At 38.8% G+C, this 13,289-nt stretch overlaps 1 protein-coding gene across 3 annotated transcripts in view; it reads left to right on the forward strand.

Moving 5' to 3' along the window:
- Positions 1–13,289, forward strand: part of dve (SATB1_N and homeodomain domain-containing protein dve) — a 109,635-nt gene that overhangs the window by 92,721 nt on the left and 3,625 nt on the right. For all 3 annotated transcript variants that reach the window (XM_018011521.2, XM_018011522.2, XM_089470003.1), the window contains 2 exons: positions 10,608–10,817; positions 10,914–11,143. In XM_018011521.2, the coding sequence (XP_017867010.1) occupies positions 10,608–10,817; positions 10,914–11,143 (440 nt within the window). The remainder of the gene's footprint in view (positions 1–10,607; positions 10,818–10,913; positions 11,144–13,289) is intronic.

Consider the following 13,289-nt stretch of genomic DNA (forward strand, 5'->3'; position numbering starts at 1 on the left):
TGCTTCTGGCCTGCTTTCTGCTGCCAAAGACAACGGCAACGGCAAAAATTGATTTTTAATTTGTTTATAATATTAAGCAGACATTTCCTTAAATAAGCCGATCAAGCTTCAAGGTTTAGCTTTGTCTGGCCTTAAATCAAAACATAATTTATAAACAGCTCCAAATATAACGCAGAAGCCGTCGGAAGTTTTCAGTTCGAGACATTTTGTTGTTGCCTAACAAGAAAGTAGTCAATATATCTTTATATACTCTTGAAATAGCAGAAGTACTTTGAAATAGAGCTTCTAAAAATTATGATAATTTTTTTATATTTTTTTTAATATACATATATATGAATATACAAAATTGAGTTAGATTTAGACTGAAAATTTAATTCACACATTTTTTAAAAATTTATTTTTCTTATAATTAACATTTATTTGAAATATTGCTTTGATTAGTTTAGACATTGCTATGAATTCGTTTGTGAGTCTAAAAAAATCATAAAAATCATAATTATACTCCTAAATTTCTTATAGGCCAATGCCTGTCTGTCTTGAACTACTACTCTCTCATCTCGTCTCACGAGCTTGCCCAATCACTCTTACTCATATTTTCGCTCAGTGTAAAAGCAATAGACTGACTCGGAGCATATATCCTTTAGAGAAAGAACTCTAATCAACTGTCATGCGAGTCTCGACAATTTCTCTCAGTGCATTAGCTGAGCCACCTATAACAATGGCTCGTCCTCGAGAAGATGTCCTTTAGAAAAAGCTCTGATCGATTTGAGCAGCTGGCAAATAGCACTCGATGCGTCGCGTCGCATCGCGTTGCCGTTTGAAAAGCGTATGCAAGTGTGATAATATAACTTGACATTTGTGGCTGGCAGCATATGTGTGAGTGAATGAGTATATGTATGTGTGTGTGTGTGTGTGTGTGTGGGTATTGTTAACTCCTATTGGCTGCTCGGGGGGTAGTCAATGACATTTTTGTGTGTTGGTGCGCTTATTTCTGGTTGAGCTGCACGTCGCAGTCGATTTTTTGACATTTTGCGCAAACATTTGACTCGCCACGGCATAGTCCTTCGATTATTGTCCTTGTGTTTGCCAACATTATCGACATTTAAATCCCACTCAGTGCTGCCGCAGGACCAAAAGTGAGAGAACCAAACAAAGAAAAAGAAAAATACAGGCAATGCCAATAGCAACGACTGCGACGGCTTGTTCTCCACTTGATAATATTTGAGAGACTCTAAATCCTTTTTGTGACCGGCATTTCTTTTGTGTGGCTAACTGAGAGTGTGTGTGTGTGTTTGTGATCACACATGACTGCATATATAGAGACAGCCTGCTGCATTTCGGTCTGTCTGTTTGCCTTATCCTGCGCTCATAATTTTAATCCTTTTTCTACATTTTCGGCTTATTTGCATTCATTGACATTTTCCAATATTTGCCTTGAGCACTTGAAAAGGACTTTGCATAGGTCTGCTTCTTATACGTAGAGCTGTTTGTTTATATAACAGATCTGTATGCGATTAGCGTAATGTCCTTAAACTGATTATATGTGACAAGTCAATAAATAGCAAATCTAAAAGAGAGAAGAAAAAGGAGATGAGATAGAACACAAAAAATAGTAGATAGAAGATGGAAAAGAGAAGAGAATCAATAGAAAATAGAATAAAGAAATGGGATAGAAGATAGAAGAACATATAGTATGGACTTTGAGTTTCTCTTCGATTTCGCCTCTTCAATTATAGGATATCTCGTAGTCATAGCTAGCATGGCCTAAGTGGCACTCATCTATCACTAGTTCAGCTATGCAGCTGGCTGTCGAAATGCGATACTTAAATGTCATCAATTAATCAATGGACTCCATTGCACGCTTTTATAAAGGCATTCGAATTAGTTCCAAGCACAGATTACATTTCCATTTCCATTACCATAAGCACATAAACATATATACATATATATGTAGATATATATGTATAGAGAGAGAGAGAGAGAGAGAGAGTAAGAGAGAGAGAGCGAGAAAGGGAGATAGAAATCTCAACACTCAACAAAGTCGTTTGGCACTCATCAACGTGCTTTGACCAAAAATACACATCATAATCCTTTTGTAAGGATTTGGCAACTTCTTGTGATTTTGTTGGCCTTGCCCACTCAAGTTGCACCGGCTGCCCCTTTTTCTGAGCGGGCTGCTTTCTTTCTGGGTGATTTCCAACAGGGGGTTGGCCCGAACCAGAGCGAGCGTTACGTAGCCCAGGCTTTGCTTGCATTCAATTATCGTGCGCAGTTGTCCATTGTCTTGCTGCTCAGTGCGGATGTCCTTGCTGTTGCTGCTGCTGCTGCTGCTTGTCTTCGAACTTGGAACTAATGAAGTGCTGCAGTGCCTTAAGCAGCTGCTAATGCCACTAGAGCCGGAGCTGGACTCGGAACTGGAGTCGTAGTCAGAGTCGGAGTCAGAGCGAGCTGAACTCGTTCAGCTGCCTGCACTTGAACTCAAACTGCCAGCCAGCCAGCCAGTCAGTCAGTCAGTCAGGCAGCCACTTGGCCGCATGTATAAGCATGTTTTCTGGTTTGCTTCACAGACAAAGCTTAGAACCACTTAAGAAAATCCATTCAGAGGACTCTCGGGCTGGTTTAGTTTTTCTGGCCTCACCACCATCATCCACCGCCTCCTGCCACCTGGCTGCCCAAATCAACATATCTGCAAGTCTTCTCTATATATTTGTATATATATATATTGTTGCCAACAAAGGGATTAAATCTAAGACAGAGCACAGAGAATAGAGCGAGTGGGTGGGCGAGCGAGGGGTGTGAGGGGAGTGAGGTCACATATGCATAGTTTTACATGCTGTAAAGGACAAAAAATGAATTTATTACGCAACAAAACAAAAGTTGCGACAATTTAAATGCCTTTGCCCAGTAGCAGAGGCCAATTTGGTCGGGCTGAGACTAGAATGGGGTTTAAATAAATTACCGCTACGGGCCATGCTTATTTCATTAGGATTATTTTCGACTAACGAAGATGTTTGTTCGTTGTCTTGCCATGCCTTGTCTCGTCTTGCCTAGGGTTGCCTTGCCTTGCCTTGCCTAGGGTTGCCTTCTTCTATTTACTGAATGATTCCTTGATTTCCGGTTATGTATTTGTTACTGACACAGAAAAATGCCATCTAAACACACCTTGTCATAGCAGCGCGGAGGGCGGAGGCGGGTGGACAGGGGGCAGGGCTAGGGCTAAGACTGCAGCTCGCGAAAGCGTAAAGCGTTAAGAGAAAGAAAATGCTCGGGTTGGCGGCATTAATTATAAGCCGCTTAAAAGTTTTCAACATGTTTTCCCCATTCGAAAATACCAAAATGCAAAACAACAAAATAGATGTTCTAAATAAATAGATATGTATATGTATGTATGTATGTATGTATGTATGTATGTATGTGTATACCTACCTAAGCTATATTTCGATCCATTGCTATAATCGATAGTTAACTGAAACCCTTAAGCCATCTATGCCTCTTCGCTGCAGTTCAAGCCGAGTTCACGCATTTTTGCTTAACAAAAAGTTTTTCCTACTTTTTCACTCTCCTCCAACTTCTTTTAGATCACATCAAAGTCTTTGTTAAGTTTTTAATATGCAACAACAACTTCAAATCTTCATGTCTTTACACTATAACTGAAAGCTGTTAGACTTTGTAGATGCTTGGGAATTAACTATTAAAGTTGAAATTACTTTTCTGGGGTAGCTGATTAAAATTTTGTAGATTTTTATATTCATATCTATATCTTATTATTATGCATAGGATGAATTTTATGATTCTAGACCATATTCATTAATAACAATCCTCTTCTTGTATTTTATATAAATTAACTGCCCATAAATAGTGAAATTCGTGGTATATAATATGTAGAGAAATATTCCATATTTAATAGTTGTATACAAAGGAAATATTTGACTAGAGGTTAAGCTAGATTTTTGCAATCATTTTTTCTATACTGATCAAATTTTTGTAAGGAATATAAAATATTATTTAAGAAAATTATAAATTTTGTTTTCAAAACACTTTTGAGGCTTCGAAAATATTTTCTCTATATATTACAAACATTTATTCTTGCTTGTCTATTCTGTTATTTTATAAATAAGAGTATGAAATTATTTATAAAATAATAAAATGGACATTTATTCTTGATTATAATAGAATTTATTTTAGAAATCATTTCATATTCTTATTCCATAATTTTATAAAAATTTTCTTTTTCTGGTCCCTCCACTATATATTTAATAAATCTATGCATATATAAATATATCTGGTCTTTCCTTATCTTTTTCTTAGCAACAAGTGCTTGTCCCTTGACAACATAGAGCATCTGAACTCTCTTAATTTTTTGAAGCGCTCTTCGCAGCTTTGTTGGCTGATTTTGCCGACTTTTGTTGCTGTTGCAACGTGAGGCAAGACGCTGATGAGGGAAGTGCGAAGACAGGACAAGTGGCAGGGCTTAGACAAGGATATGCAAGGTCCAAGGTGTGAGAAGAACGCAGTCATGCTTAAGGCATGCAAGTGTGTGTGTGTGTGTGTGTAAAGTTCTTAAGTAGCCTCAATGGCTGGCTCGGCATTATAAATTAAAATGCATGCATTAAAAATTCTACTGAAAAGAGTTTGCAATTAAGTAGGACTTAAGTTGAAGTGTAAATAAAAATGCATGCACATACACATAAGCACATACACGCGCGCACACACACTGGCACACTTATGTAAACTTAAGACTTGCAGTTGTTGTAGTGTGAGTAAAGGACATCAAATTGCCTGCTTCGTGGCAACCAAAAAACTTTGTGGCAATTTCCTTAAGACTATTGCTTAATTTCCGGTCACTCTTACTTTCACACACACACACACATACGTAAACAAACATGCCTGCCTGACACTTAAGTCCTTTAAAATCCTTAAGATTTTTCGTGCAGCTCTGAGCACTAAGACATTTCCACTGGTCAACCACTGATAAGCAAATTCAAACAGTTCACTTGGCTTAAGCCAAAGGACCTTTGCCGCACCCCCCCGGCTCCGTGCCACACTTCCCCCAGCCAACGTCAGCAGCTGCTTGGCCAATGTCCTTTCGCACATTAGGCAAATATCCTTTACGGTTATTAAAACTTTGGCTCCGTACAATTTTAATTTTCATACCCAAATCACTCAAATCATTTTAATAAGTAAATTATGAACATTTTCTTATAAATAAACAATACACAATTTATTCGTAGCGACCCGAAAGGATACACACACATACACACACACGCATGCACAGTGCGTGCTGCCGGCAGGACTTGCTCTCGGGTCAAGAGACACACAAAAAACCAGCTGAACTACAAATATTTGTTGCTCCACAAAGATATTTTCGTAAACTTATATAATCCTTGCCCGGCAGTCATTCAAATTGCTCTGCTTGTCTGCTGTGCATGTGAATGTGTGTGTGTGCATGTGTGTGTGTCTGTGTCTTCCTTAGTTGGGGATTAAGTCGTTTTGATGTTGTGCGTAGGCGATTCATAATTATTGTTGGTTCTGGCCGCTGCTTGTGGTCAGTCAATTGGTCAATTTCTTAGAAGAAAGCCAAAAGCGCGCACACACACACAAACACACAGACGCACACTCACACACACACTCCAAGTCATATTACAATAAAATTTCAAAACAATTTCGGTTCACGTGAATGCTACGCAAAACTTTTCAAAGATTAAAATCTTACCAGAAAAGGGAGTTGAGTGGGAGTTGGGTGTGAGCGTGTGCGTGTGCGTGTGTGTGTTTAGCTCTCACCCCTGCTAATTGGCCGCCTCTGGCTGTTGCGTAATCAGCCTCAAAGGCCAGCATTGGGGGTGGTTGGGCTGGAGAGCTTAGCTGACGTCACAAACAAGCGAAGCTCGAAACCGAAGCACTCAAAATATCCCATTTATTTGAACTCTCAATTCAGATTGCGATAAGCCAAACGCAGTATAGGGTAATCAAGCAGCAAAGAGACCAACGTGTGCAACAGTTGCAATAGCTAAGCAATAGATGCGACTGACAAATACCTTGTAAAATGCAAGGAATTGTTAAATGATGCTAGAGCTGTGCTGTTTGATTGAGAGAACCAGTTTTGGTGCAGATCTAAGCTAGAAATTTTTTTTTATATAATGCTTTTCAGAAGCACGGTTACTACATACCCTGTAAGCATAGCGAAGTATATTAGGCAGCTTGAAATCTTGTTTGATTAAATTTGTTCGTATTTTGTGAACATTTAATACTACTTGTTAAGAAAAAGTCACTCTACTCGACTAAGAGATACCCTGTAAATATGAAAACTTTGCATTTCCCAATTATCGTAAAACAAATGCCGTCTAAAAATGATATTAAAAATTCATATTGTTCTTATTTCTCTTAAAAATTTACTTTAAGCGACTTAAAATACCCTGTAAATGGGAAAATGTAGAAATTTTTATGGAGTTCACTTAAAGCAGTTGTAGATATGAGTGAATATTGTTGTCTAGTCATATATCAGCTACCCTTCACATACCCTGTATTTCATAAGCATAGCAACAGCTTGACTTACCTTCGTTACATTTAACACAATCTATTTTCACTTTGATCTCTTTGCGTAACTAGGCCTTAAATTCTTAAATGTTTACATAATCACACACAGACAGACACAGAGACACACACACACATACGCACACAGACACACACACACTTACAGGGTATACAAAATGCAACACAATGAATTGTGTTTGTGTCGCAAGTCGAATCCCAGCCAATTGGCAACTTCATTATTATTATTATTTTTTTTTTTTTTTGCGCTCGGCAGCGCCATCGACGCAGGTTAATAAATCTTAAGCTGCGACACAGGGCAAAAAAACAGTAAGAGAAAATGGAAAAGTCTGCAAGGCGAGAGGCGAATGGATGGTGCAGGGTGGAGAAGGGAAAGCGACGACAGCGTCTAAGCCTATGCAAGTGGAGTTCATTACAAATCGTTTGTCAGCTTAGGGCAACTGCTGCGTGGCTTTTGGCCACTGAAGGAGCGGGCGGGGCGGGGCGGTGCGGGGCGAGGCTGTGTCTGCCTCGGTCTGCCGCTGTCTGACTGCCTTGGCTGAGATTTAATGCCTGAAACGTTTTTAATTCAATTTGCTGGCTGCGTGTCTCGATTATTTTTTTGGCCACTGATAATGCTAATAAGGATAAGCGGCAGTCGCTCGGGGCTACTTAAGCGCTGCCTGCATTATGCCAGCAGACTGCCATGCCATGCCATGCCGTGCCACTACCATCCTTCAAATAGCCCACCCACACATAGGTAAAGGCAGACATTTTTCGAGTGCTATCCAAAGGCCTGGGCCAGCAACATTTTAAAACTGAGCTACGCAACAATTAGCATACACACACACACACGCACACACACATGCAGGAGCGTAAAATCCGCTTTTGTGTTAGCCCCCAAATCATGGGGCAGGATAATGGATTTAATGAGTTTATTATTCGGTTGCAGTAGACGCATTTTCGCTGCATTGTTCGTGGCCGAGCTAATAGCCGCCACAAGCGCACCTCACTGCCACCTCGATGGAGAAGCAGCTGCTGCTGCTGCCCCACGCACAATGCACAGCAAATGCCAAAGCCAAAAACTGGCCAGCCGCCCTCCAGTCACGCCCACAGTTTTGCAGTTGTCTATGTGAGAATCGAAAATCGTAATTGCGTATATTACCTAGGGTCGCTCGAACATGGGTTAAGCATATATGTGCATATGCACACAAATATCCATTTATATATATGTATGTATGTATGTATGTATGCATACATGCATATGTCATTACGTATGCCTCATGCTCGGCAAGCGCCTTTCGCTCTTTATTGTTGAACATTTTATAGAGTTTGACAGAATTAACAGAAATTAAATTCGCTGATTTTTTAATATGATATATTATTATCATATACATACATATGATATATACATATATATATATATATTAAAGATTATATAGTATACCTATATGAAGGCATTTCATAGATCCGTATGCTGATATAGCCATACTTATCTGGCATATTTATATGCCTTTAACTTGTGCTGGAATTTGTTATAGAGCTCATAGCGGTATTTTAATTTTGTTATGAATTATGTCTTGGGCATAGATAGAGTTGTCTTAGAGCGTATATACATATATATATATATGTCTTATCTATATGAAAAGTCTTTGAAATCAAGCACTGTCTTCCTGTTTCCATATAAACAAAGAAACCTCTAAGCATAAACAATAAATGGAATTTCGTTCATATAAAGATGTGATGTGAAAAACAGAATTTTAATATAATAGTAAAAAAGTAATAGTGATATAATAGTATTGTAATATATCGTAAAAAAATAGTTAAATTTAAAATTAAATTCCATTATATTCTATGTTAAATTTTGCCTAAAAGTAATATTACCTAATAGTAATATATTGTAAAAAATAGTTAAATTTAATATAAAAAGAATTTTATTCCAAGTTAAATTTTTGCCTATATATCATTATATGTAGAATCACTGCCTCAAGTCTAGAGTATATAGATTTCCACTTGTCACAGTTAGTTCATCTTTCTTGTCAGGTTGATATACTTTTTTTTTTTAATATTTCATATATATGTATATTATATATATATTTAAAATTAAATATATATCATGGTTGATTTTTGCGAATATGCTCATACAATTGATATATTTATTTTTAATGCCCAATGAGGATTTTATGGCAATTAAAAGATTTGCAGGCGCACACAAGCCTTACATACATACATACAGACATAAATATATATATTTATTTATAGTGAAAATCGCTCATAATTGTGGCAGTAAAACTTTCGGTCGACGCGTTCTTTTCGCTGTTTTAAAACCTGCCCAAATGCCAATCGGCCAACAATCTGCGCTGCTTACAATTTTTATAATTGGAATAATTAATAATACCATTATGGCAGCAGCAGCAGAGGCAGCAGCAGCAGAGGGGAGTGGCAGAGGCAGAGGTAGCAGCAGAGGGCGTTAAGCCTATTTGCAGTTGATTTCCAGAGCCAGAGCCAGACCCCTACAGCATCTATGCCCACCTCACCTCACGCAGTCCCAACTCGGCATGCATTTGCCAGCTTTGGATTGGGGCATGCGGCATGGGGCATGTGGCATGTGGGGCGTATTTGCATTTGCATTTGCTATTGGCAAACATTTTTGGTAAATTATTTTTAAGCTCTTCATAATTGGTCGCGGCGAAATAGTTGTTGCCCAAAACTATTTAGACCAAAAGGGCTTAGGCCAAATATTTGACTGATGGAAACCCGAAAAATTCTCTCAAGCCAAAGCCAATCAAATGGCCAACTAAAATATTGGTCTATAAAGTCCAAGTGCTAACCGCATTATTCATAAATAATTACGATATATACATTATGCACACACACACACACACACATGCAGATATATGTGTATATTCATATTCATATTCATAATCCTGCTTGATAGTGGGTAAGCGGCTAAAACCATTTTATGGCTAACCGCAGCATGCAATCATTTATTTAAGTACTTGTGGGCTGCACTGTGGGCGTGGCAGTGTATATATACGTATGTATATATATATATATATAAAATATGTTTTAATTGCTGATTTTAATTTTGAGCGATTTGCACTTGGCGCCAGTTGAAGCGTTCGCAGCGCATTACTAAACCGATTAGCTGCAACAGTTGAGCGGTGCGAGTTGCTCCACAGGGCTGTAATTAGAAGTGAAATGGCAGTTGATGGACTGCAAACTACCCTGGGTGGCCGTTTGTAAACGAAGAGCTGACTAGTTGCTAGAGGAAGGGGGGAGTACCATCTGGTTTATTTATGTATATTTCCTACCAGAAACCAATTGTATGTATGTATGTGTATGTTTACTTATTAGCTAATACAGACTCACACTAAGCTTACCTTAATACAGTTAAGCTGATGGAATCGAAGCACAATTGTAGGGTGCTACACAAAATGAATTGGAACTACATGATGAATATTTATAGGGATTTAAAGTCCATCAGGAACAATAAACTTGTTCTTGGTTCATATTTTGTGCTAATGTATTCAACTCGCATTTATAATCTATTTTGAACTTGTGAACAATCAATTAACTAGTTCCCTAAATTGAGCTGAAACTTTATCCAAATTTTTAACTTTATTAATTATTATTGTAGTTCCACATTTAATGAATTAACTATTCAACTCTATTGCTATAGTTTCCCAGTCAGTGAATGAGCTAGTTCATCAAATTGAACTGGAGTGTTCAGCCATATAGTTGTTGATTCCATTGGATGAATTGGTTCAGCAAATTCAATTGGAATTTCTCAATTCTCTGTCTATATTTCTATCTACAAAACTGAACTGATAATGAAATAATTATTGAAATCTTAACTCAATTTCCTTTAATAAACTTATGATACGAGTTTGGTTTATGGTTAATAAGTTTCCGAAATTGATAAGGAATATATTTCATAATTAATATATTTTCTGAGCAACAGATTAAATATGTTAATATCTGTATATGCTATTCAGACAACTGACTTATCTCTATAATATGTTGTCACTCTCTCTAACTTCTCTCTCTCTCTCCCTCTCTCTCTCTGTCTCTTTCAGCGAAATCGCTTCCATTGCACTGCGTGGTTGAGTCCGTGCACTCGCTGCACGCCTCGCTCACCATCGACACGCGTCAGCCGTGGAAGCGCCGGCCAAACATTGAGACGGACAGCTATGTGATCATTGCAGCGGCCACGCCCTGGAGCGAAATAGTGCAGACAGCGCTGCAGCGTCTCGGCTACTCGCAGGAGGTGGCCAACACAGCCCGAGGTGAGCCGCAAGGATGAAAGATAACCCAAACAATAATAATAATAATAATACTTTAACTCTCTATCTCTATCTCTTTCTCTTTCTATCCTTCGGCAGGCTCTCTCATCATTAAGCACTGGAAGCCCATACCCTTGGAAAAGATCTCTGATAATCCGGCTGTGCCGGTTAGCGACATAGTTGGCGAACTGACCTCCGTTATAACGCTGCGCATTGTCATCTTGCGGCCGAAGACCTCGCCCTTTGGCGAGATCAAGGACAAGCTCTTGAAGCTGCTTGTACTCCAGTCACACGCCCTGCTCCGCTCCACCGGCTGCCCCCTAGACGAGGTGAGTGACGCATGTAATAGTGACTCTCTCAATATAATATTATAGCTAATTAGACATTCGCTTTGAACTCTGCTAACTTGAGTTGACAAAAGTTCTATAATGATGCCTAAGCGGTTTATCTAGTCTTACCCATTATGCGAGAGGGGAGGAAAGAGAAAGAGAGAGAGAGAGAGTTTTTTTCGAACCAGCCCTTACCTAGGCGTAGCATAAGCCGCAGCTTAAAGTAAAAACTTCACAGCCAAAAACTCAAACCGCTAATTTGCGTGAATTGAGGCATAAGTACACACGCACACACGCACACACACACACACATGCACACACATACATGTGATTCCTTGGCAACAAAAGTTTTGCGCCCTTTCTTAACAGCCTTCAGCGAGTCATAGCCCATGTCTGTCTCTCTGTCTAACTATATATATGTATATGTATAGATATGTATTTGTGTCTGCATATCAAAATTTTGCTTGAAAATAATGACTACAAAGAAATGTTTTGTTAAGCCGAGTTCATTTATTTTGGTTCACTTAACAAATCCTTTGCTGCAATAGTTTTCATTTTTAATCAGCTTTGCGCTTATCGCAAAACAATTTACAACTACACACACACACACACACAGAGAGAGATATGCACACTTATACATGTATATTATATCTTCGATAGGTTGAGCTCATTGTTTAGGCCCCAGGACTTAGTTGCAACTGTTGGATCATAGTCTTAAATGGTTTGCAGCAGGCAGCGCATGACCCACATCTAAATCCCCCAACTTGTTGACAGTCAGTCATAAATCACAGACTTATATATACATACATACATACATATATATATATATATATATATACATAACACTATCGGAAATCACGACCGAAATACCCTTCAATTGATATTGCGACTGATTTTATTGGCCCTGATTAATATTAGCAAAGCGCTTGGCTCTAATCACATGATAAGCATATATATTCCTATAATTCCCATCAAACACACACACACACACACACACACACACACTCGCAGACAGATACTATGATAGCGTGTGTTTGTCCCGTGGCTTCTTCGCGCATTTCGAAACGATATGAAAATCAATTTAATAATTGCTCCACTCCCCCCCCCCCCTCATTCTGCTGCTGCTGCTTCTTCTTTTATTTACAATTAGTGGTCTATAACACCAAGACAACCCGCTCCACGCTCCCCCAAGCTGTGTGCAGCTTAAGTGATTTGGGGCGCCTCCTTAGCTGATAGCAAGCAGACATTATCTATCATATGGAGGCGCACGTAGAGTCGAGACAGAGGTGTCTATGAGCCATTAATACGGCATAACAGAAACCCAACTCCAACTAGACCCTATCAGATATACATACATACATACACACATATATAGATAGATAGATATGTGCGTGATTGCTAGCCCGGAAAACGAAGAACTTACGAATTCATTTCTATTTCTGAACATTAAATTCAATTTTAATCGCATAAGCTGTTGTCGCTCCCTATCGGCCGCATAGGAACTATCTATTTATCGCGCCCTACCTCCCACCAACTGCCGCCAGCTCTCCCTCTAACCCTATCTCTATCTCTATCTCTGTCAGTTAGTATTAGTTTTTGTGGTATCAGCATTCAGCGTTCAGTTAGTCGCGCACCGCCAACATTTATGGCTAAGTAAATCCCGTCCACTTGAGGGCCTTAACCAAACGAAAACCCCAAACCAAACCAACTTGGCCTCTGGCTTAGCGAACTGTGATTTTTTATGACAGTTGCCAGACAGTTGACTCGAACGTGGCGTCGCAAAGAAAGTCCAATCGCTGTGTCAATTGTGACATAGCATGTGATATAGATCTGCAGCTATGCTAGGCCATAAATCTATAGCAATTTCTAGATATTTCGTAACATTTGCAAACATTTCCCTTTTAAGTTACACAGAAATACCAAAGTGCCGTCACGTCGTCTATAATACTTAGGTGTCGTCTGATTCTAAGTCAGAAAGTCCTATTTAATTGTCAGTAGACCATAAATCTATGGCAATTCCTAGATATTTCAATAGAATTATTTTCAATTTACACCAAAGTACCCAAAGTACAGTCACGTCTTTTATCCATGTGAATATTATTATTTGTCAATAGATCTGGAACTATGCCAGGCCAGAGATCTATGG

Source organism: Drosophila arizonae, chromosome 5, assembly GCF_054131065.1.
Source record: "Drosophila arizonae isolate 15081-1271.41 chromosome 5, UAZ_ARI_1.0, whole genome shotgun sequence".
NCBI lineage: Eukaryota > Metazoa > Arthropoda > Insecta > Diptera > Drosophilidae > Drosophila > Drosophila arizonae.